Genomic DNA, 23,960 nt, shown 5'->3' with positions numbered 1-23,960 from the left:
ACGTAAAGCCCCCTCGTTTGGCATGTTCTTTTGCAGCTTCCAAATAATAAAATCTTGAACGCTCATACCATTTAACCAAAGCCGTGGTAGCTTGGCGGTAAGAGTTGACTTGAAAACGGTTGATTTTGAGTTAGATTCCCATCGAAAACAATAATGAAATCATGTCTTGAGTTTTATTACGAATTTTAGAGACTGTCCTGGGAGATTAGTTGGACTTCTGCTGACATACCTTACGGTTAGCAAAAAAAAAAAAGATTCTCGTGGAGTATACTACAGTCTACAATCATCAGTCTACTCTTATATGTTATTGTCATTATCGCTAATAAGTAGAAACAAACAGATTCCTGACAGTGAGCCGCAGGAAACCAAAGCCCAATGTAAAAGGCCCGTTATGTTTCGATACTAAGGCCCAATGCCTAGAATATAAATAAACTTTGCAACGCGAACGAAACGCCGCCGTATCTTAACCTAACAAACCCTACGCAAGAAGAAGTACATCCATCGCTTAGAGAGAAGAAGAAAGAGGCAAGTTTTGACAATGGCGGTAGAAGACACTTCCAAGCCTGTTGTCGTTGCGGAAGAAGCGAACCCTAACCCCACAGACCGTCCGATTGATCGATACCATGAAGAAGGCGACGATGCTGAGGAAGGAGAGATCGCCGGCGGCGAAGGAGACGGAGACGAATCGAGCAAATCCGCGGTTCCGCAGTCGCATCCGTTGGAGCATTCGTGGACTTTCTGGTTCGATAACCCTTCTGTTAAATTAAAGCAGGCGACTTGGGGAAGCTCCTTGCGATCCGTGTTCACTTTTTCCACCGTCGAGGAGTTCTGGAGGTTAGGGCTTTTTACAAAAATCAATAATTTATTCTTACAATTATTATTTCGACATGGGTTTTAGTTTGGTTTTGTCTAGATTATGTTTTCTCGAGGAAAGTTGTGTTCTTTCTTCGTGGGTTAAGTGAATCACTTGTTCTTGTTTGTTTCTGAAATATTGCTTTGCTTGTTTGTTTGGTGTTTGAATTATGGAAAAGGAATCTTTTGTTCTTTCAATGACTATGCGGCATGGGTTTTGGTTTAGTTTTATTTAGATTGTTATATCTCAAGGAAAGTTATGTTCTTTGTTGGTGGGTTAGATTCCGTGAAGTCACTTGCTCTTGTCTGTTTCTGAAGAATCACTTAATTGGTGTTTGAGTTTGTAGCTACTGCTTATATGTTAAGGTCATATTTGTTCGCTTGTTATCTTCACAAGAGCTAAAACATTGAACCAGGGAATCATCGGTCTTGTTTGGTTAATGTTGGATGCTATTGTGTTGTTGCGTGTGTGTGTGTATATATACTTTCTTGTGTTCTTCTTTTTGATTTGTGAGTCTCTCTCAAGTCTCAATGGGATTTAAGGACTTGTCTTTGGCTCTATTGACTTCATCTTACTTTGGTTGCAGTCTGTTCAATAACATGAAGGGTCCGAGCAAGTTAGCTGGCGGAGCTGACTTCTACTGTTTCAAACACAATATCGAACCTAAGTGGGAGGATCCTATTTGTGCTAATGGTGGCAAATGGACTATGAACTTCCCGAAGGAGAAGTCTGATAAGCCCTGGCTTTACACCGTATGGTTTTGATTCTTCTTACTTGAACACATGATTCTTGTTTCCATCCATTCGAGTCTGATTGGGTTTTTGTTTTTTCCATGTAGTTGCTTGCGTTGATTGGAGAACAGTTTGACCATGGAGATGAGATATGCGGAGCTGTTGTCAACGTTAGAGGAAAGCAAGAGAGGATTTCCATTTGGACCAAAAATGCTTCCAACGAAGCTGCTCAGGTAAAATATCATTTATTGACAAATAAATGTTAAATTGTCTCTCTTCCGGCTAAAAGACCTGAAATTTCTTGTTTCCTTTGATGTTGCAGGTGAGCATTGGGAAACAATGGAAGGAGTTTATTGATTACAACAACAGCATTGGTTTCATCATCCATGTAAGAAGAGAGCTTTTCTCTTGAATGCTTATTCATAAGTTTTTTTTTTAATATCTCACTGTCTGTATTGTTTTTTTTTTTCTTCAGGAGGATGCCAAGAAGCTGGACAGGGGCGCGAAGAGCGCTTACACCGCTTGAAACCCCAACAACTCTCTCAAAGGTTTACACCGTTTCAAATACAGTTTTGTATGTGAGAGATCTCTATTTACATTTTCAAAACATGACTTGACACTAGTATTATTAATGTATTTGAATGGTCGTCATAAAAATTTACCTTTTATAAATTTAAACTTCTTGAATCTTGATGTTCGTTCCATCGGTATTCATGTTGAAGAAGTATATATTGAAAAATATTCCTTATAAATAGTGCAAGGTAAAAAAAATGAAGAGAAATTCACTATTTTCATTCATTCTCCAAACATTTGTTAAAAACTTACTGGAGTAGACACAAGTTCAGTTGACAAAACTCCTCAAGACTTATTGAGCCATGAAAACCTAAATAACTTTCTATAACATTACTTGTTTAATTGTCAAGAATGGTACATGCGTCCTTTCAATGATGCATGAGTCGGTGTCTTTTCAATGATACATTCACACTTTGGTGTCTTTGGAAATTTTTATTCTCCTATCTTGGAGGCCTGAACAAATCAAAAGGTCGCCAAGCTTGGAGGCTTGGTTGCTACATTTTGTTGATGAAAATATGAATAAGTGAAAAAAAATTTATGAACTAAGTGGTGGGGGGGGGGGGTAGAGTAGGAGTCTAAAATGTTGGTAGGTTACAATTGTCGTAATCTATATTCTTTACATTTCATTTTAGAAAGTTTACAATAATATTGTTCCCCTTGGTAATTAGTTGTTAATATGCTACAGTATAGTCAAATTGGGTCCATAGCTCAGTGGTAGAGCAATTGACTGCAGATCAATAGGTCACCGGTTCGAACCCGGTTGGGCCCTTCTTTTTAATTATTAATTCTAAAATAATTTCGTTTTGGTTTCCACATAAATACCACCAACTAACACGCCTACACGACTCCTGTAGAATTGAGAGTATGGCTGAGGCGCATGTTGACATCACTCACTGAATTACCCACATGGCCACATGTTTCTGAAAACTCTTACTTACTACCCGCTACCTTTATTTGTTTGTTCACTTGTTCAGTGTCTTCTATCGGCTTGCTCATCTTGAGCTAAATTCATGTGCTCAAGGTTGGTGGGATCTCTCCTCGCTCAGATGCTCCAAAATTTCAGATTTCTCGTGTGTTGTTGTTGTCCACGTCGCTCATATGCTTAGAAGGGCTCATGCTTCTACCATGTATGCGTATTAACACAAAGAAGTTAAGAGTAATACAAGTCAGTGTTACAAAAAAAATTTACAAAGTTTAATAGATGTAAAACTAAGTGCAAAACAAACCCCAAGATCTACTTTGTTTGTCTAATACATTACTAGGATATGTAGCAGTGCTGACTTTGCATTTTTACTAATGTAGGTGTTTCTGGAATTTTTGAAAGTATAAGCTTTCTCCTGTGGTCTAAAGGTAAGCAGTATCTTTCTCAACGTTTTGCTATTTCTTTTTGACTTGCTGTTTACTCTGGCTATTTTTTGTTCTTAAATTGATTTGTTCTTGCACACTTTTTAGACTCAAGGCAATGATGTTCTTTGGTGTGATACTTTGGTGTGATATATGACGGGGAAGGTTTTGGTCAAGTGTGCTGACTTCTCCAATCAAAGAACCTAGACGCACACGCATGTAAGTAAATCTGTAAATATCACGGTTCGTAGCTGTTAGATGAAGACCACCCATCCAAATGGAATTTCAGGTCACACTTAAATCATACGATCAACACGCTAAAATTTACTTTACTATCACTCTTCAGCTGTCTAAAAATCTTTTCTGTTTTCAGGTACCAATGTTCACAGCGTCTGATTCAACGTGTATGGTTTCTTAAGGTACGAGCATGGCTTCAGACTTTTAAACATTGCTTTTTAGCTGCTTGTTGGTCCAATAAGATCCTCCACTTTAGTCGCTAGCATAGACAAAAAAAAGGGTTATGTGCTTTGTCATTGATTATCCCAAAACAGATCACTTTTTTTAATCTTTGGTTCTTTGAATTAACCGGTGAATTCGAATAATTTCGTGACATGTATGGGAGAAGAGTGGATATGACACGGTCAAGTGGGTACTTTCATACATAACCAAAGTTGGTTACTGCGAAAATCAAATGTTGAAAGTTACAGTTTTTCTTTTACAGGAAACCAATTTGGATCTTCGTTTTGGAAAAAAGGATGTTTTGTATTGCTCAGCTAAATATATGTTGGGTGCCAATATTAGTTTTACATTCCAGTGGGTCTATGTATTTTTATTTGGTGTAGCATTAAAAATTAGTATTTTCAGGTTGTCAATTAATTTGGAATCTATATAGTATATACACATTTCTCTAAATACATCATTTTTCTTAAAATGATGAGGCAAGAGAAGGACATAATGGTCAAAATAAGCTGATGTCATTTTCAGTAGTGATTGTATTTAAGATCTGATGAAGCATATACTTATACTTAAAAAAATAAATTCTGACACATCAAAGTACAAACCATGTTTATTTTGGATTTTCCAAAACACAGTCAATCCAAAATCTTTAGTCTACATGATCTTTTATAAAAAAATATAGACATTATTCTCTTATTAATTCCTTGTGCATTTGTTTCTACTCTAATTACTTGATAAATGGTTTTGTTATTTTCTTCTTGAGTCGAGAATCTTGACTCATCACTTCTGTTGAGTTTTGAGTCTACTCTATTAACATGATAAAAGCCTCCTAACATTCATCTTCAATGTCATTCTGATTTTAGTTGTCTCTTCCAATACCAAACTCTGTTCATTCAATGCAACAATGAAAGTTATGTGAAAAAATCCAAAATAAATAAAAATGCATTAATTTTATAAAAAAGAAACTGAGTTAAAGGAGGACACCAAAACGAAAGAGTACATTACAACTACAAAGTGTAAATGGACTGGTCATCATTTAAGACAGCCTCTATATTCTAAACATCTTCAAGTTAATTTATATCCCACTCTAAAATAAAATTCTCTAAAATAAAATTTAGAGTGAAATTTGTTTTGTCTCCAGTTAGTTTTATAGTACTAGTATATAATAGGGTAAAAATGAGATTATTCTAGAAATGAAATAAAAATACTCCATGTTTTTAGCTATATTCAATTTTCCCTCTAAAAACTTGGAAAAAATAAAACTGAAGTGAAACTCAATTTGATTATATAATTCTCCATTTATATTGGAAAAATTGAAAAATACATTGGAAACATTCTTTTGCATTAACAAACTAAATCCTAACTAAGTTATATGTTTAGATTTATTTCATTAAAATTAAGAATAAATTTTCTTTTTATAAAAAAAAAAAAACCTCTGAAGAGTGAAACCTCCAAACCAAAGATTTGTTTATGTAATTTAATTATAATCATTTAAAAAATAATAATAATACACAGATCGTCTCTCTCTCTCTCTCTAATATCTCTGGTGTTAGCTAGCTCACACGCTTTCGCCTAAAACTCAAAAACCTCCACTTTCTCGGACCAAAATCTCATATGGACCAAAAGGTCAAAAAATAATCTACAGCATCCAAAAAAAATCTGTATGGACCTCTATCATGTAAATTACTTTAACACCCTTAATGAAACTAAATTAAAATAAAATTAAAAACACAAAATTAAAAAAAATTGTGGTCGCCGGCGTAGGGTTTTCTTCTTCCTCATTCTCTGCGTCTTTTCTTCTACTACTCATCGTCTTCAACCATGTTCCACTGCATCGGCATCAAAGATGAAGCTTGTTATCCACCATGTTAAATGGCGTCAAAACTCGTGACATCCCTTGCTTTATCTTGAGCTCTGATGCCACAACCTCTTCTCAGCTTTATTCTCCAACTCCTCCGCCGGTTTGGTGAGCCACAACCAAACCTGATTGAGACATCGATCCCAGCGATCCCAACAGCTTCGGTGCTCAGCATGTATTCGACTCCATGACATCTGCATCGTGGATGAAGCTCTTTATCCACCGTGGCCTTCTCTCTTCCAAGACCAGAGCTTGAAATCTTCACTGAACCCATGTGCCTTCACCACACTACGATTCACCACCACAGCTTGTCCTCTCTAAGTTCTCTATCCGTCACTTTTCCCTCATCTCTCTTATGTGACCTCTGGTGATCCCTTGTGTCAAAGACGAGTATAGCATACTCGACATGCATGAAAAATCTTGCTTTCAAGGCCTAAGTATTGAGAAATGGAAGCTGAATCAACAGCTTTTTCAGGTCCTATACCAAGACTGAGCTCTGTCAAAGATACATCTTCAATAAGAGTGGGATCAGTCAGAGTTTTGATGTTAAGCCTCTCGAGATAAACACTTCACTGAAAATTCTTATAAAAATTAAAGTGGCCTTTTGCGTTTTTAACTTATGATGTGTATTGAAATCTGCAGCAATTGGATGGTCTCTCTGTGGAATGTAGGAAGTTTAAAGATGTTTTGGAGAGTAAAGTACTTATAATCTCAAAAGATATGAAAGATGACAGGTCTAGTAAAAGCAGCTAAGTGATCAGTGTTGGCTTACCAGCTTATGAAATTATCTATGAGATTTTATAGTCTGTCAAAGTCAATACATCCGGCTTGTTACTTAATAAAGTCTCAACCTTTTATTTTGTTTTCTTACTTTCACTTCTGATGATTTTTTTTTTTGTCATCTACTTCTGATGATTAAACAAAGAACATAATATTTTATTTATCGGCACGACACTCCCAATGTTTTACGTGACTGCATTTATGCTAAAGACACAAAAACAAAATAATTTAATGATTATCATTTACGTAACATATGTAACTATAACTTTTATGAATATATTTGATTTATCTTTACAAACATCAAACATATTTTTACATGTGAAAGTATTAGTAAAAGCCCTAAAACTAGATATATAAACAATTGATATACTTTTATTATATATTAGATGAGTATTACTGGTACAACTGGTACAAATTTGACATTCAGAAATTGATAAAATAAATTTGGCATTCTACATGAGAAAACAATCTCATTCCCAATTGGTATGTATTCAAAAAGTTTCTCTTAATTTATTTGAAATTTTGGAAAAACAATTATTGCATAATTTCATAAGTTTACATGATCTACCTTATACTTTTAAGGTTTGTTAACTTATTTGTCTACATAATTTTTGGAAAACATACATGAAATGTATTTATACGAAATTGATGATTTCATTGTAACCGGGCAATGTCATGTAAACATAAAGAAGTGGTACAACTAAGGTAATTGTATTTATTATGAGGTACAACTAATATTTTTAGATTTTACTGCCAAAGTACAACTATGCACAAACTGGTACAACTAAAAAACTAGTACAACTATGTATCGTCGGTATAACTAGAAAACTGGTACAACTATTTATTGTTTTATTTAGTATTGTTTAAATGTGTATTACGTTTTAAACAAGTATCATGTTTTAAACATTGTGGTTGAACACTGACCTCGAGTAGTTGTACTAGTTGTACCATTCATATATATCATTATCACTTGTCATTATTTGTTTATGCAAAAAGTAGTCAAATGACCAAATTAGTGTGTGTTTATAATGGTCTCTCCTAACAATTTTATTTTTTAAATGTTTTTTGGCAATTATTTACAATATCTCATAAGTTTCCATGTTCCACCTTATATTTTAAGGGTTTGTTTACATGTTTGTCCACTATATTTTTGAAAACATACACCGAATGCATTTTAACAAAATTTATGATTCAATTATATGTGATATCAGATAGTTAAACATATAGAAGTAATACAACCGGGGTATATTTATTTTTAATGTGGTACAACTATTTTTTTTCAATTTCACTGTCAAAGTACAACTATGCACAAACCATTACAACTCAAAAACTAGTACAACTATGTACAGTCGGTACAATTATAAAGTGACTCTGAAAGTGATGATACACATAATTTACAACAATTCATTTAGTAATTGATGTAAAAATATAAATTATTTGCATCAGTTCATTTTACAAAAAATTAGTCTCAACTTAAGAAGTTATTCAAAAATATATATCATTTAAAACTACTGATTTATATCATTTACTAATTAAATGTAATTTTAACAAAATTATTTGATTAAAATGATTTATTTTGTTAAATAATATATTCTTTTTCGACTTGTGATGGCTTATGCATCATCTTTTGTTTTCTCGGTGAAAGTATATTTCTATTGATAAAATCCAGAGTTGGTTGGATGGCTCTTTGAGACATGCATGCAGGGAAGAGTGAATTTTGGAGATTTTTTTTATCTAAATCAGCTTTCTCAATTGGATCAGCCGCTATGGTGATTGAGATTTTTAAGGAAACTTCCAAAGTATTTAGGGATTTATCGTAAGGATCCATTCTTTTTTAAGGATTTTTTAACTCAACTTCCAGATCAATTTTTAAATCTAAACTATAAATACAAACTTATAATAGGTTATTAATAACGAAAATAAACTAATATTTTCATATCAATAAGCTTTTTTATATTTTCATTTTTTATTTGGATAACTTAATAAAATTTCATAATATTCTAAAGAATCACAAATTTATGTAATGTTAAAAAATATATGAGTAATTCCATCAATTTTTTTAAAAAAATACTATCAGATATTTTGTGTTTTTAGCGGGTTAATAGTGAGTTTTTGGATTTTTACCGGGCTCTATCTAATTTTTAATTAACGTTTTTTTTTCATTAAATATGAACCGGATTATGTATAATGTATCGGGTCTATTGATTTAACCACGAATCCAGGTCGGATATGAAAAAAATTCTTAAAACTCAAATATTATTATAATCGGTGTTTTACACTTTCTATTTAAAAACAACAATGCCACAGCTATTATAAATTGTATAACTAGTTCAAATGTACAATTAGTACTGCTAGTATATAGACTGATAACTGTACAACTGGTATAACTGTACAACTGATATAACTGTACAACTAGTACAACTGGTACAACTGATAAAAATAATTTTAAATATTTAAAGTTAAATGAATATGGGCCGGGTTTTGGGTATTGAGTTTGGGTTCGGATTTAGTTGGTTGGGTTGGTAAATAAGTTAAAGTTTTTAGGTTTGATGGACATTTTGCTGACTTTTCATATTAAATTTAATTCTAAAAGAAATTCAAATTATAAGGGGTCCATAATAGATTTTTTCAGATGCAAGTGGTCCATTATAGAATTTGATCCCACTTTCTCGTCTATTATCTCGGAATTCGCGAAACAGAAAAAAAGAAAAAAACTGGGTCTCACGAGAAAATTATTACCCTAAATTTAACCAAAGAGAAAGTTTCTTCCTTTACTTTCTCCAACCCTTCTTCGATGGATTCAAGAGAACTCCACCAACAACAGCAACAACAACAGCAACAGCAACAGCATCAGCATCCCCAGCAGCAGCAGCTTCAACCACCTCCTGGGTTCCTAATGGGCTCCTACAACCGTAACCCTAACGCCGCCGCCGCCGCCGCCGCGCTAATGGGTCCCACCTCCACATCTCAGGCGATGCACCACCGCTTACCTTTCGGCTCTCTCGCACCGCATCAGCCTCAGCATCACCAGCAGCAACAACAGCAACTGCATCCTCACCAGCATCACCAACCTCAGCCGCAGCATCAGATGGATCAGAAGACGCTTGAATCTCTGGGATTCGAGGGATCGCCTTCTTCCGTGGCGGCCCAGCAGCAGCAGCCGATGCGATTCGGGATCGAGCCACAGGCGAAGAAGAAGCGAGGGAGGCCGAGGAAGTATGCTGCCGATGGTAACATTGGTCTCGCTTTGGCTCCGACATCGCCTGCTTCTAATTCCTACGGCGGTGGAGCGGAGGGTGGTGGTGGTGGTGGTGGTGGTGGTGGAGATAGCGGCGGAGGGGGTAATGCGAACTCTTCCGATCCGCCTGCTAAACGGAACAGAGGTCGTCCTCCTGGCTCCGGTAAGAAGCAGCTTGACGCTTTAGGTACTGTCTGAAACTCGATCTAAAACAACTTTTGTTCAATTCTAGATCACTGTCTACTTAGGTTTCTGTGTTTTGTCTGAACAGGAGGAACAGGTGGAGTTGGGTTTACACCTCATGTCATTGAGGTCAAAACTGGAGAGGTAATTAATGTGTCTTGTGTAGTAACTCTTTGATCTTGTGTCGGAATTTTGCTTGTCTTTTGATGTGTTTGCTTTTGGTTATAACTTATTGTCAGGACATAGCTATGAAGGTAGTGGCGTTCACGCAACAGGGGCCACGCGCGATCTGTATTCTCTCAGCTACAGGAGCCGTGTCTACTGTGATGCTTCGTCAAGCTAACAATCCTAATGGTGCTGTTAAGTTTGAGGTATGCCCTTGTTTGTTCACTCCTTCATTTGAGAACTGGAGTTTTATCTGTGTGATCTTTTATTGAGCTGTTTTTGTTGTTTGCAGGGTCCATATGAGATCATTTCTATGTCAGGTTCTTTCTTGAATACTGAGAGTAATGGTACTGTGACCAAAACTGGTAGCTTGAGTGTATCTCTGGCTAGACCAGATGGTCAGGTTGTGGGTGGTTGTGTTGCTGGAATGCTTGTAGCTGGATCACAAGTCCAGGTCACTCTAATTCTCACACCTTTATATACTCAAGTTGATTCACTGAATCTTCATGATACTGAAGTTGATGGTGTTTATAGGTTGTTGTTGGAAGCTTTGTAGCAGATGGGAAGAAACAGAAACAAAGTGCAGGACGTGTTCAGAATACTCCCGAGCCAGCTTCAGCACCAGCCAATATGTTGACCTTTGGTGGTAGTGGTGGTGGTGGAGGAGGAGGAGGAGGACAAGGAAGCCCTCGGTCTCAGGGACAGCAACACTCAAGCGAGTCATCAGAGGAAAACGAAAGTAACTCTCCGTTGCACCGTGGTAATAACAACAACAACAACAATCATCATGGACTGTTTGGAAACTCTACACCGCAACAACTTCACCAAATGCCACCTATGCAGCCGCAGATGTACCATCACCACCTCTGGCCTGGCCACAATCCTCAATAAGCAGATGATGATGGTTCATGGCTCGTGCTGGCCGGGTTTGCTTTCCTGTTCGTTTTACACATCTCTCCATCAGAATTATCCATAAAGTAGATTGAGCTTTCTTTACTCTCTCGTCTTCTTCTTCCTCCTCCTCCTACTTCTCTTCAATTTAATTTTGGTTTTAGATAAACAGAGATGTTAAGTAGGTCTCATTTCATCTTTTTAGTTTGTTTCTCTTAGTTACTTTTGATTGTGATAATCAGAGACACTTCTTTTTTACTCCTACAATCCAACGAATGATCTCCACTTCAGTTTCAAAATTTCTGATAGAAGAATTGACTTATATCAAACCTTTTAATACAAAACTCTTAATTTATACAAAAGCTTTAACAGAAGCACTTTTTTATTATCTATTAGATATAATAATTACATTCATTTTATTGTCACGTATATATTATATATATGTTTATTTGCTCTTCAGGCAAGTAAAACAAAAACAGTTAGAAAATAGTCAAAATACGTTGAAGGTGGTCCAGTCACAGTCTCCATACTCTTCTTCGTGTTAAGTCTTTGGCTTTGCTAAACGGCAGAAACCATAGCTGGTGATGCAACCATCAAGTCATCATCATCATCCTCATCCTCTGCTTCCCACATGAAATGTGCGTATGATCCCATAACCATACTGCAAACAAAACACAACCGTTTTACATTTTGAATTGGGGATTGCCAATGTGATCAATAATCATATATAGCATACCAATCACCAGGAGAAGCAATAACAGCTTGATCAAAGTAACCACGAGCTCGCTTCTCATCTCTTTTCGTCTCCCATATCAACTTCCCATACATTGACAATGCTTCACCATCACCCGGACTCTCAAGTATCGCTCTCCCGTAGTATTCCTCTGCTCTCTCCGCATCTTTCTCCACCTACACGATCCACAACAAACATCAAAACCCTGAAACCAACAAGTTTCTTGGTCCACACGTTACCTCATACAAGAACTTGCCGTAGTTCATCAGAAGAAGCGAGTTATTAGGGTTCGATTTCAACATCTCTCGATAGTAATCACCGATCTTGCTCCTACCGTCGTAACCGTCTCCTCCGTTTCCGTTACCGCCGCTGTAACCAGATCCACCGCCACCGGCAACTCCTTGCTCCTCCGCGGGAACACCGCTCTCCTTCCACATCAGCGATCCCCAGCCGTCGGAAAACCTAATTTCATCCTCCTCCTCCGGAATATTCGCCGGCGAAGGCTTCGATACGACGCTCTTCGACATTCTCTCGGATCTAATCACATCGCTCTCCGATAACACCCTCCGCAGCCCGGACGTAGCCTTGACGTCGATCGAGATCTTTCCGCCGGGGAATCTCTCGCCGCCGTGGCTGGGTAATGATTCGACGGAGTTGTGCCGGGAGATTGTCGTCGACGCCTTCCGCGACGGGATAAACCCGGTTTGAACCGGCATCGAACCGGTTCTCATTAAAAGAGATGTCATCACGAAGATTTTTTTTTTTTTCTTGTCTTCGATCTTCCGATTAAATCCATCTCTTTCTATATATAGATTCGTTAATCATCCGACTTGTGTTTCATATCAACCGTTGGATCTTTTGACTTTTTTACTTCACGATCTCGCGCTGATATCTCGCCACGTCATCTCTTTCGTATGATGGACTTAAAGGTTGGATAAGTTTCAACCGTCCGATGCGATGACCACAATGGAGGGGAGGAATCAGGTACGTGTTGACTGTGGAGGGTTTGCATGTGAAGGCCCACGAGATTAACTGCTTTCTTAGTGACACGTGGAGGAGGTGGCGGGAGCCGGTGAGTCTAGAGATATTTAACTCTTGGATGGATTCTGTAGATGCACCCAGAATTACGAAACCGTCCTTACCATTATTATCGAATACCATTGGCGCGCCAGAATCATACAAGAAGCTTAAACTTCTTACATTCTTTGGATTTGTTGTCATGTCAATATTATATTATGGCACCTCATATCATGGTGTTTGATAAAATACAAAACGTTTTTATTAACATATACCATCACCAAAACTTTTACATTTTGCATGCATTTCCTTTTTGTTGCATCTCAATTTTTTTTTTGAACTGAAATGTGTCTCGAATTAGTACAATCAAAATGCCGGTTATTAACGATGTGATGAAATCCAATGACTGAGAACCCACAATGATTAGTCTCTATCAGTGATAGATATGACGAATAGTTCATGTCCATAATGCACTTGGGAAAAATGATTTTGATAGGTGAATAATATCACGATCACACAAGATGATATTTCGTTTATCTTGTTTTTGTCTCCAAATCTAGAAGATCATGATTCACTACGGTTACAACCTACAAGTGGCAAATTTTCTTGTTTGATATTTGATAAGATAAGTTTTTTTTTTGTCAAATTAATGATTACAATATGGTATTTTAGTTTTGTCATTTTGTTTCACATTGTTAAAAGCAACCTTATCTTATAAAAATGGTTATCATACGTAACCATTGAAAATGGAAACAACTTCACTCAACCCACTACTTGACTTAACTGATGACACTAAAATAACAAAAGATCAAAAAAGATAAGAACGGATTAAACATTTTGTTTCTTTCCTTCCAAAAGACTAACATCATCCTTGATGAACTTAAGACACGTCCGTGACTGGAACTCTTGTTCACCTTAATGTCAAAAATTATATCACCTTTACTGCCACGATCATCATCAAAACATTACGTCACACCGCCTCTCAAGTTATTCCTCACCATTTCTCATCAGTTTCTTTACTCTCTTCCTCGACAACATGATGCAAAATCTTCGTGTCCACTACGGTGGAGAAGCAGAAGCAACTGATATTCCCCTTTAAACAATTGAAGCTCCTCCTGTTAATACCGGCATCGACCTTCAAATCTTAAACTAAATTTTCACTTTTTCTTATTCCTCTGTCAAAAATATACGAGAATAAAATATGGCTTTGAATGTGCCATACGCTTGTTTTTTCTTTTTTTTGAACTTTACCATATGCTTGTTCCACTTATGCAAATCGAGCATAAGAGAAAGATGTTAGCGTCTCACTGCACAAAACATCTAAATGTAAGTAATATTGTTAAATATGTATTATATCTCGGAATCCAAAATAACCATTCGTTTATTGGTTCAGTTCCGATTTGGTCTAGGTATCCGCAATGTTTAATAGTATATGAACCATTTGGATTATAGTATTGTGTTTTCTAATTCGGCTTCACTACGGATATTTTCTGTTCAGTATAGTTTGGTTTTATATTTGCAAAATACTTCTGATCTAAAATACCAAAAACAGTTGCTATTTAGTAAAAAAAAAACAGTTGCTATTACTTTAACTAAATCGTGGTCCGCGCTATGCGCGGATTATTGGTTTATAAAAATTTAGAATTTATGATATTGTATGAATCTGTATAAGTCGATGATAAAAAAAATCACTCTCACTTAATACAAATTGTATCTGCTGTAATTGTTATATGTTGTTGAGGGTTGTATTTTACATAGGATACTAAGTTGGTTGACTGCATATTGAGAGTTTATTTTGTTCCTCTTGTCAAGTTTATCTATAATGTCAACGGTGTTTTTAAAGTAGAAGTGTGTTCTTGGTGTTGAGGCGAACAATGCACATATAATTGTGAAACAAATAATTAGATTGTATTTAATTTAATAAGTTTGTTTGCTATATTTTTTATATTTTTTCAACATGTTTTAATATAAATTTAGAACCTGCGTAATAGCTTTGATTGTTACATCTAGAATTCTTAGCTAATTCATCAACCAAAGTCAGCCTATTTCTAGGGACATAACAAAAGGAAAAATCATAAGATTTGGAGCTTTCCATTATATCTTGTAACATGGAGACTCTGTGGTACGGACCTTTGGGATGGTTGTTTGACCGTTATATTGTTGCAACACATATATGATTGGTTTGCAATCACTGATGAAAGCAACTTTCTTAAAATTTAGCATCCTCATTTGCTTGACTGCCATTCGCAATGCCTCTGCTTTTGGTTTTAGTGATGTGTTTGTAGCTCTGATTGAGGATGATCTTTCACAATGTGATCTCTTTTCTGCTGGAAGACTATTGATACACATTTTCCATATTCTTCATCTTATGAAGAAATTTAGATACCAAAAAAAAAAAAAAATCTTTTATCCTTCTTCAAACTCAACAACATATGATTTTGCGTTCTATATCATATTTTCTTTATATAATTATAAGCTGACGATTGTTACAATGGTTTAACAAAATATTTAATTTTTATTTCTCCCCGTCATCAAAATCTTCATATTATATACAAATATTTTGGTCGAAAAAAAAAATTAAAAACTTATAAATTTTTGAAATTTGTTGTGCCAAAATCAAATGTATAGAATATATAAATTTTTATTGTTGACTCAAGTATACAATTATCAATCACTTTCCTCACTCCGCCTTTTTGCTTATAATACCATTTCTTTAGTCTCTACCAGACCAGAGCTTGACACATCACCTTGACAATTATCTGTTGGAACAGCCAGTAAGTTTGCTATTCATCATTTAATTCCTTCTTACTCTCTTGCTTCTTCATCAACTTAGCCAAAGCTACAGGTTTGCAGGTTCTGTAAGAATCATACCCAAACATGTGAGAAACATATTTATTCAAACAATTTTGTAGATTGTTTGTAGCACAATTGCTTCAGAACTTTTTTGTGTGTGAGGTAGAATGACAATGCCATAGTTAATGTATGCGAATAACAGCAGTTACAAAATGATGATTGTCTTGCATTCCCTTTAACCAAATCTTAAACTAACTAAAACAGATGTGCCCCAAACTAACCAAATCTTTTTAACGAATATTTACACATGCAAACTCAACTCATGCATGACACATGAAACTGTTAAGTGTTGTTGCTGATTTCATAGAAATTACATGAAGCTTACTATTAGAGATTTAACAGAAATAGAAAAGTGTTGGTGCCTAAAGTGACTGAGATAGACCATAGACTTATTAAATGAACATCAACTGAAAAAAGGCACTTAATGAAAGAAATCTTGAATGTGTTATTAAAAAACCTTAAGAAGGAACTTAGCAACAATGTGACAGGTATACAAATAGAGCTCTAGAGATAAGATGCTAACAATTATTGCACATGCGGGTAGCACAGTTAAAAGCTCACCCGAAGGTTTCTCTGGTCTCTCACCAGATGGCACTGGAGGATACAAAGCTGGTTAACGTGTAAGACTCGACTGTTGGAACACATATACTATCGTGAGGATTTGATAATATGCTCTAGAGGCTTTAAATTATGTAAACTCAAAAAAAAGATGTTACTAACTCTTGGTTTTGAGCTAGAGTGGAGCTAGAGCCAAACTGTGGATACTTCAAGATTGTCCAATCAAATACATGTCAAACTGATAACCTGCAAATATATAACGTTAGACAAAATTTGATTAGTTTTTATAAAAAACAATCTTCAAGCATAAGCTACTGGAATGTAAGAATATGGAGTTTCTGTGAGGCATTTTATCAAACACGTAGCCTGCTATGAATATACATATTCCATAAAAAAGAAAAGACAGCTTACAAAGATAACATGTTTTGCTCGGATTTGATTACTCTTCCTCGGCCACTCTGAACTGCTAGTGCTTTTATATTAAGCTTAATCCTGAAATGCACATTTTTAATCAACTAAACAAACAGATTCATGAAAATATTTGTAATTCAAGTGAACGATCTCGTTTTATTACTAATGTTTTGCAGGCTATTGAATTCTCGTGAATGCCTTTTCGGACATACGACTCAACTTAATCGCTGCATGTATTTTGAAAATAATCTACAACATGGAATAGACACGGGTGTAAGTAAAAGTAAGATACTTTAGATATACCCACAACTGAAGCTGATTCAATTGTGAATTTTTGATAGGCTTCAATTTTCAGATAGATCACATCTTTACAGATCTCACCCAGTCAAATCCAATGATAACATAGATGAAACGGAGTCAAATACCAGTGATGTCTTACAACGCCGATGATGGATGATTGAACTGAGCGTCAGAAAGGCGGCAAATTTCCTAAGCTTTTCTGACCAGAAGCTTGTTGTTAGAGAGATCATGCTTTCCAACTATGCCAGCTTTTATAGAATTGGTGAGGGGAAGCCAAATAGTTGACGGTTTTATCATTGGGGAAGAAATTAACGGGGATATTTGCTGTGATAAACGACTCCATATTGTAACGGGTGATTTCTGAGAGGAAGAATGTTAAAGGTCTATTAGCAGCTGAGGTTAGAGTCAAGAGACTATAGAGCTTTTTTTAATGAATATTTTTGCTGTTAAGCCCAGAGTTGGAAAGACAAACAGAAACCTTTGCAAATGGACTGCTGTAATGGTTTGGGCCTGTCAGTTAAACATCCGAGATGACTTGGCAGCTTGATTGGTGGGGAATATCTTGTCCTACATGGCACCTTTTAGAAGCTCTAAAAATAGCTGCTTTTATATAGTGGGACTAGAGATTTTTTCCGCGCTTCGCGCGGATTGTGTCTTATAAATTTATTTTATTTATAATATTATTTGTCGGTTTGTTTTATTTTACATTAATTTCTTGTTTTTCCGATGTTAGTTTTTCTTAATTTAAATTTATATGTTTATAATTTTTCATTTTTCTTGTTGTAGATGGAGAATTATATTTTTTATTGATGGTTTTTTGTATGTGACATAAACTTTTTGAAATTTTAAAATAATGTTATGTATAGTACGATTAACACATTAAAGAAGAAAAATATATTTAGGCACATTTTACACATATTTTATATGCATAATTTTAAATATTATATATGTATATACTATAAGTTTGAAACATGTAAAGGCTTTCTAAAGCTAAATACTTGTTATGAGTTTACATAACTTATCGAAAGTTTTATCTCTTTTTAAATTCAAATCACAGAAAAAAAATATCAAAAAGTCAGTATAGATAGGTTTTTTGGGCTTTTAAATCAACACTGAAAAATTACATGAATCAGATAAAAACAGTTTTATAAACAACTGGATAAAATTTGACCGAGCCAAAGATTTTCACACAATATGTTCTTTCTTCTTCAAATTGCAAAGAGCCTATAGGCACAAGAAAAAAAAATCATAATTTTTTGTTTTCACTTATATAACATTTCTTCTTCTTTACACACGGAGTTTATTACACTGCTATAAGCAATGGAGAACTCTATTCATATAAGATTCACATCTATGCATTTTGACAAAGAAGAATTTTAGCCATTTTTAGTTTCGGAATGGACCAACTTCAGTCATATACACTATATTTTCTCTATGATTCAAATCTTACAATTTTAATATATGTGCAGATTTCCATGTGAAAAAGCACGCACACCATCTATCATTCAACCTATTACTTTTTCTAAAGTAAACACTATAATCCTCGTTTGGTTAGCTCCACAAACTTATCTCTTTGGATCACTTTACTAAAAAATATGGATACTAACGTCAGAAAAAAATATAAACACTATCAACAATAAATATTGGTACAAGACTATTTGGTTCAAGGAACATATTCCACGTAATGCGTTTATATCATGGCTGGCTTTTCAGAGAAGACTGCCAACCAAGGATCGCTTGAGGCGTTGGGGTTAAATGTCTTAGGAACATGCGTCCTTTGTAATCTGGAAATAGAGACTCACCATCATCTATTCTTTGAGTGCTTTTTCTCTCGCTTGATATGGAAGCATTTTGCTGCTGAAGTTTAGATTTCTCCTCCGGCTGATATACACTCTGTTGCAGCCTGGATCAATCAACCTCGCGTCAACGCAGATACGCATGCTACTCCAGTCATCAAGCTCTACTTTCAGTCAGCCATCTACCTGATGTGGAAAGAGCGTAATGCTCGTGTGTTCACAGCTGTCTCTTCACCTTCATCAGTCATCCTTGCCTCTCTCGACCGTATGATGCGTGACCGTCTCCTCTCTTACCCGGCAAGTTCTTCTTTCTCCTTTTCTCTACTTCTTTTTATCTTTCTTGTATAAGACCTCCTTAAGGCTTTTTTTACCTTGAGTTGTTGTTGGTTATTTTTGTTTCCTTATTGTAATAAGTTGTTTAAAAACAACAGTGTAACCTTTCAGAAAATGATAATCTTAACATCTTACCAAAAAAAAACAACAAATATTGACTTATTTATGTGAATATATATTTTATTTTAAATTATTATAGTGGACGAAGAAAGCACCATAATTTGTACAACAAATTTTCTTAGATTCACCTCATCATACTCACCATTTTACCATTTTAATTACATAATTTTACATGAGTTTCTTCACCCTCTCCGGTTATTTTCTCTTTATTTATAACTACAATATAAAGTTATAAACTACATATATTATAAATTAATAATTTATTTACCCTTGATGTCTAACGATTAAAAATAGAACATAATTCAATATATATATATGATTCTATTAATAAATTAGCAGTTACGAATTTGAAATTTCTAGAAATATCAAAAGTCATATGTTAGTTAATTATTTTCTAAATGATATTTATTTCTAATTCTTTTTGGATGAGAATATTTTGGCTGAGGTGGATAGTCTCAAAAGCCTTAAATTTAGTCTCTTTTATATAGTAGGATTTCTTTTATTTTTTTATTCAAAATCCATTTTCTTGATATTGAAACACTAATTTTTTATTTATTTATAAAAACTTCCTATAATTTTCTATCCCAAAAGTCGATCCTGATATCTTTTCTTTTCATTTGTCTAGATATTTACTTCAACACTAGTGTTGGAAGATGGTCTGAACTTGTATGTAGAATAACTGCTGGACTAAACAAAGTTAGACCAGATCGAATTGGTTTACTATATTTGATACAATTTGGGATGGTTTACTGGTGAATAGTTTTTCATATCGGAGGACTTTGGTGAACCATTGTGTTATATGCATTCTGTTTCTTGTCTTCTCTCTCTCATTGCTTATTCGATTTTTCAAATGGTCTCTTCTCAAGAAAGTTAGACCAGACCGAATTGGTTTACTATATTTGATACAATTTGGGATGGTTTACTAGTGAATAGTTTTTCACATCGGATGACACTTGGTGAACCATTGTGTTATGCATTCTGTTTCTTTGTCTTCTCTCTCTCACTGCTTATTCAATTTTTCAAATGGTTCTCTTCTCAAGAAAGTTAAAAGAGAAAGCAAATCTCACCTTCCCCACCAATTGCTCTCCAACACAATGTCCCATGAGAATTAATACACCGTATGGATTAAACAAATTTGTTGAATTTTTCAAACAGTTATTTTAAAACAGAGAAATACTTTTCAAACCATAGAAACGAGCGAATATAAAGGCAGCGAATCTCATTACTTATTTTGTTTTTCCAGATGCATGTATGGCACCTAACCAAACCAAATTTACAACCAAAACTAATTTTGTTTTATTTCCACTTTTACCACCTTCAAAGCCCTATATTTACCTTCTACCCTTTTTGCATAACATAAATATACAAAAGCACATTACATATTCACAGACTTACCATTAGTAGAACAAAACCTATATGGCCTTTTTTTTCACCTAACACAAGCAAAAGGCCAATTCTTCGGTATATAAAAAAAGATAAGAGACGAAAGCTTATGTCTTAGCTAAACCTTTGTGTGTAATCTTATAGATGAAGAAACTGGCAAATGAGCTTTCTGTATTTTGGCTTTTAACACTTTTGCTTCTTTTTATTTATCCCATTGGAGACCGGTGAGGGATTCCCTTTCTTCGCTTGGCGATTCTGCAGTGACTAGATGCAGTAAGTGGAGGTGTTGATGGGCTGAAACTCTGAATGTTCTTCCCAATTCCAATGCTGCTACTTGAATCATCTGATTCCATCACAAGGTTCTTCCTTCCCTTTTCAAATCCTCTAGATGCTCCAGCAATCTTTATTTCATTTCCCAAAACACACATAAAAAGTAAAGTTTTATCAGATAATGATTATGAGAATTGAGAAAGAGCTGCTATAAGAATGTACAAGACAAATCTGACCCATATCAAAAGTTTTGTTCTTTTTTTGGACAAGACTAAACAGGAAAAACTAATGCTTGGAAACGTTAGGTGAAACTGTAAAAGAATAAACCAAATTTGAAGATGACCCATTTCAAAAAGTTTTCATCTTTTTACTCAAAAAAGGCAATGAAATGGTAAGAGATCCTTAAAATGTGTGTACCCAATACCAAAGTTTCTTCCTTTTGACTTTAACACAAATGAAAAAGGATAAAAAAAATTGTACCTTGCAGCCAAGAGAGCAGAAGCGGAAGCTATCATCAACGAGGCTACGATAGCAAACCTTGCAGGTATTGGTCACACCTTTCCCGGGCCTAGGCTGAGGCCTCTCGTTCAAGAAGATGACTTTAGCACTATTGATCACATACGTTTGGATCCCTGATATATCAATATGCTTTTGTATCTCATTCACCCTTATAACATCATGATAAGAAGATCTCCTTATCTGCAGGACAAAATTCAAAACCTCAACAAAGAAAAAACTAATTTAATTTGAATTATTGCAAAAAGCGTACCTGAATGGTGTGATGATTCTTGTGATGGGCAAGACAGAGAGAGCAAAGCGGACCGTTGGTACAGTCTAAGCAGTACATGTTGCATTCACTCTTGTGAGAGTCAACATGAAACTTGCAGTGACCAAAGAATTTCTCCTGAAGCAGAGGTTTCAGCCATGGCGGCTGCCTGTTATCTTCCTCCTCCGGTCCACCAGCTCCCTACACCAAAACCAGTATTCAATTTTGATGAATTATTTCAAAAAATATTACATGGTTTATGTTTAAACATATCTCTGTTTTCAACATATCTATTAAACAGAGCACTTTACTGATGAACCATTTTACAGTTTTTCTTTCAAAAGGCGATTATTTTAGCCATTTTCAAAATAAAAATCACAAAGCCAGACAAAATATTCAAATAAATGAGAGACTGAACCTAAAAAAGACAAAACATTGCACATTTGGAGAACAGAGAGAAGAAAACTAGAAAACAAGAAAGAGGGTTTTGTTTAAAGTACCATGATTCTTCTGTTCTTAGGCTTGATTTCTCGGATGGTATTCTCTTGATCCTCGATCGCCATTTTCACTAAGAAACCTAAAAGACAAAGTCTTTTTCGAGTAAACGCTTCGAACTTTTTCTATAGAGAGAGAGAGAAAGTGAGGAGTTTTGTTGCAGAGAAGGTTTAGAGGGAGAAGAATGAGGAAGGGAGGAGAGAAGACAGTCTCTCTCTTATCTTAGCAAAGTCGACCAACCAAACCTCCTTTGCCTTTCCTTCTGTTTCTCAATTATGTTTAAAAAAAAAACCTAATATATTATATTTTCTTTTAAATTATGCCAATATGAGGAAAAGTATTTTTCCATATCTTTTTGCGATAGTCTCTTTTTTTTTTTGTCAAACTTTGCGATATCCTCTTAACAAAACAATATTACTAAGCATATCTTACAATGATATAACCACATTCCAACTAAGATTTTAAGTTCTATAAAAATAATGAAAGGATATTTTGGTTTTAATGATCATTTTTCAGAGAACACTGTATTTTAAAATATATTTTTCAACTTTATTATGTATTTTCATATTTTTAAATATATTTGTCATATACTGGAGACTTATCTTCATATGTTATTCCTTTCCGTTACATAGCCTTACCGCACACCATTATTGTTGGTTATACATTAAGCATTTATGTATGAGATAAGAAATTTCCTTTCGTTATTAATATGGACTTTAAAATATTTTTTTTGGGAAAGTTAGTTTTTCGTGTTATAATATTATATTAGCCAAGTGGAGAAAACTAGTGCTCCATTATTGTAGCTTGACATCTCATCTCTATCCTTTACAATCCCATTATATTTTAACTAGATCGTTTTCCGCGCTACGCGCGGATAGTTGTTATTATATATTCTAACTATTTTTGTTGTATGAATATCAAGAACTTTTATAAATTAATATTGAATAAATTAATAATCTCTATAACTCAATAAATTTTGCCGGTCCCAACTTGGACCGGGTCAAAATTTGACACAAATCGATAGAATAATAAGTTTCTAGAAAATTCTACGTAAATATATGGTCCCATTAAAATTATAAATTGATAATTTATATTTATACATATTTTATATAAGTAAAAACCTATTATTACATTATTTGTTTTATATTCACAATGAAATTATCTTTATATTCTTGCCATTTAATATATTTTTGATGAGATTTAGTAATAGTATATCTAAAACCACATTTAAATTATGTGCAATATATATTATATACACCAAATAATATAATAAAATTAAAATGTCAAATTTCAAAAAATAACAATTAATATATATATACTAAAATCAAATATATTTTTATCTTAGAATCAAAAATAAGAAATCTAACTAAGAAAACTTTTGTAAATTAATATCTCTATAAAATAATAAAATTTCAAAGTCCCAACATTATTAATTTGTTGAGGTTATATTGTATTGTAGAATTGTCTGTGTTAATAAACTATTGAGTGTGTAGGATATATTATAAGAAAAGAGACATGCTCTGAATTTTGTTATATGTATATTGCATATAGGTTTTTTTCGTCGCATTTTTTGTAATAACTTTTTTTTTGGTTAGTTGGGCCAAAATATCAAAATTGAATTCATAATACATAAACAGTTCTCAAGATGCCGAGAATTTATTCTTAATTTTGTTTTCTTGATTATAATCTTAGGAGTTGTAGATTGGAAGTTTATCTCTAACTAATGTATTGAACTTTACTTTTATTTTTCCTTTGAAGTCTTTGATGTTTTTATTATTGTGTCAAGGTAAAACTGTGTGGCTGATAATGAAGCGAATAATAATTTTCATGCAAATTATTAATCAGAGTATGTA

The 23,960-nt window shown here is 34.4% G+C and overlaps 4 protein-coding genes, 1 long non-coding RNA gene and 1 other non-coding gene across 7 annotated transcripts; 3 read left to right on the top strand and 3 right to left on the bottom strand.

Moving 5' to 3' along the window:
* The first annotated feature begins 452 nt into the window (after positions 1-452).
* LOC106360852 (eukaryotic translation initiation factor 4E-1) lies at positions 453-2,271 on the top strand. The gene is made up of 5 exons (XM_013800516.3): positions 453-834; positions 1,440-1,605; positions 1,692-1,817; positions 1,907-1,972; positions 2,060-2,271. Exons 1-5 carry the CDS (start codon positions 539-541, stop codon positions 2,108-2,110), a joined length of 705 nt encoding a protein of 234 aa, XP_013655970.2. The 5' UTR covers positions 453-538; the 3' UTR covers positions 2,111-2,271.
* A 583-nt stretch (positions 2,272-2,854) lies between these two features.
* TRNAC-GCA lies at positions 2,855-2,926 on the top strand. The gene has a single exon. It is a non-coding gene; the product is annotated as a tRNA-Cys (tRNA).
* A 2,428-nt stretch (positions 2,927-5,354) lies between these two features.
* Positions 5,355-11,330, top strand: LOC106360848 (AT-hook motif nuclear-localized protein 13-like). Of its 2 annotated transcripts, XM_048738710.1 has the most exons (6): positions 5,355-5,550; positions 9,261-10,020; positions 10,105-10,160; positions 10,256-10,387; positions 10,474-10,635; positions 10,716-11,330. In XM_048738710.1, exons 2-6 carry the CDS (start codon positions 9,390-9,392, stop codon positions 11,070-11,072), a joined length of 1,338 nt encoding a protein of 445 aa, XP_048594667.1. In that variant the 5' UTR covers positions 5,355-5,550; positions 9,261-9,389; the 3' UTR covers positions 11,073-11,330. The 2 variants fall into 2 exon arrangements, with proteins under 2 accessions (XP_048594667.1, XP_048594668.1); XM_048738711.1 differs by lacking the exon at positions 5,355-5,550 and having other exon boundaries at positions 9,259-10,020.
* A 106-nt stretch (positions 11,331-11,436) lies between these two features.
* On the bottom strand, positions 11,437-12,597 carry LOC106360850. Its single transcript, XM_048738712.1, has 3 exons — positions 12,045-12,597; positions 11,809-11,981; positions 11,437-11,733 (listed from the first exon to the last, which is right to left on the bottom strand). The coding sequence occupies exons 1-3, from the start codon at positions 12,549-12,551 to the stop codon at positions 11,631-11,633; spliced, it is 783 nt and encodes a 260-aa protein (XP_048594669.1). The 5' UTR covers positions 12,552-12,597; the 3' UTR covers positions 11,437-11,630.
* A 2,833-nt stretch (positions 12,598-15,430) lies between these two features.
* Positions 15,431-17,557, bottom strand: LOC125577325. The gene is made up of 4 exons (XR_007315758.1): positions 16,645-17,557; positions 16,396-16,479; positions 16,237-16,306; positions 15,431-15,678 (listed from the first exon to the last, which is right to left on the bottom strand). It is a non-coding gene; the product is annotated as an uncharacterized LOC125577325 (long non-coding RNA).
* Positions 17,558-20,395: 2,838 nt separating this feature from the next.
* On the bottom strand, positions 20,396-22,380 carry BNAA08G08490D (protein RGF1 INDUCIBLE TRANSCRIPTION FACTOR 1). The gene is made up of 4 exons (XM_013800515.3): positions 22,113-22,380; positions 21,616-21,813; positions 21,327-21,545; positions 20,396-20,977 (listed from the first exon to the last, which is right to left on the bottom strand). Exons 1-4 carry the CDS (start codon positions 22,173-22,175, stop codon positions 20,783-20,785), a joined length of 675 nt encoding a protein of 224 aa, XP_013655969.2. The 5' UTR covers positions 22,176-22,380; the 3' UTR covers positions 20,396-20,782.
* Between the last annotated feature and the right edge of the window lie 1,580 nt (positions 22,381-23,960).

This window comes from Brassica napus, chromosome A8, assembly GCF_020379485.1.
Source record: "Brassica napus cultivar Da-Ae chromosome A8, Da-Ae, whole genome shotgun sequence".
Classification (NCBI taxonomy): Eukaryota; Viridiplantae; Streptophyta; class Magnoliopsida; order Brassicales; family Brassicaceae; genus Brassica; species Brassica napus.
This window is presented reverse-complemented; position numbering and strand designations above follow the sequence as displayed.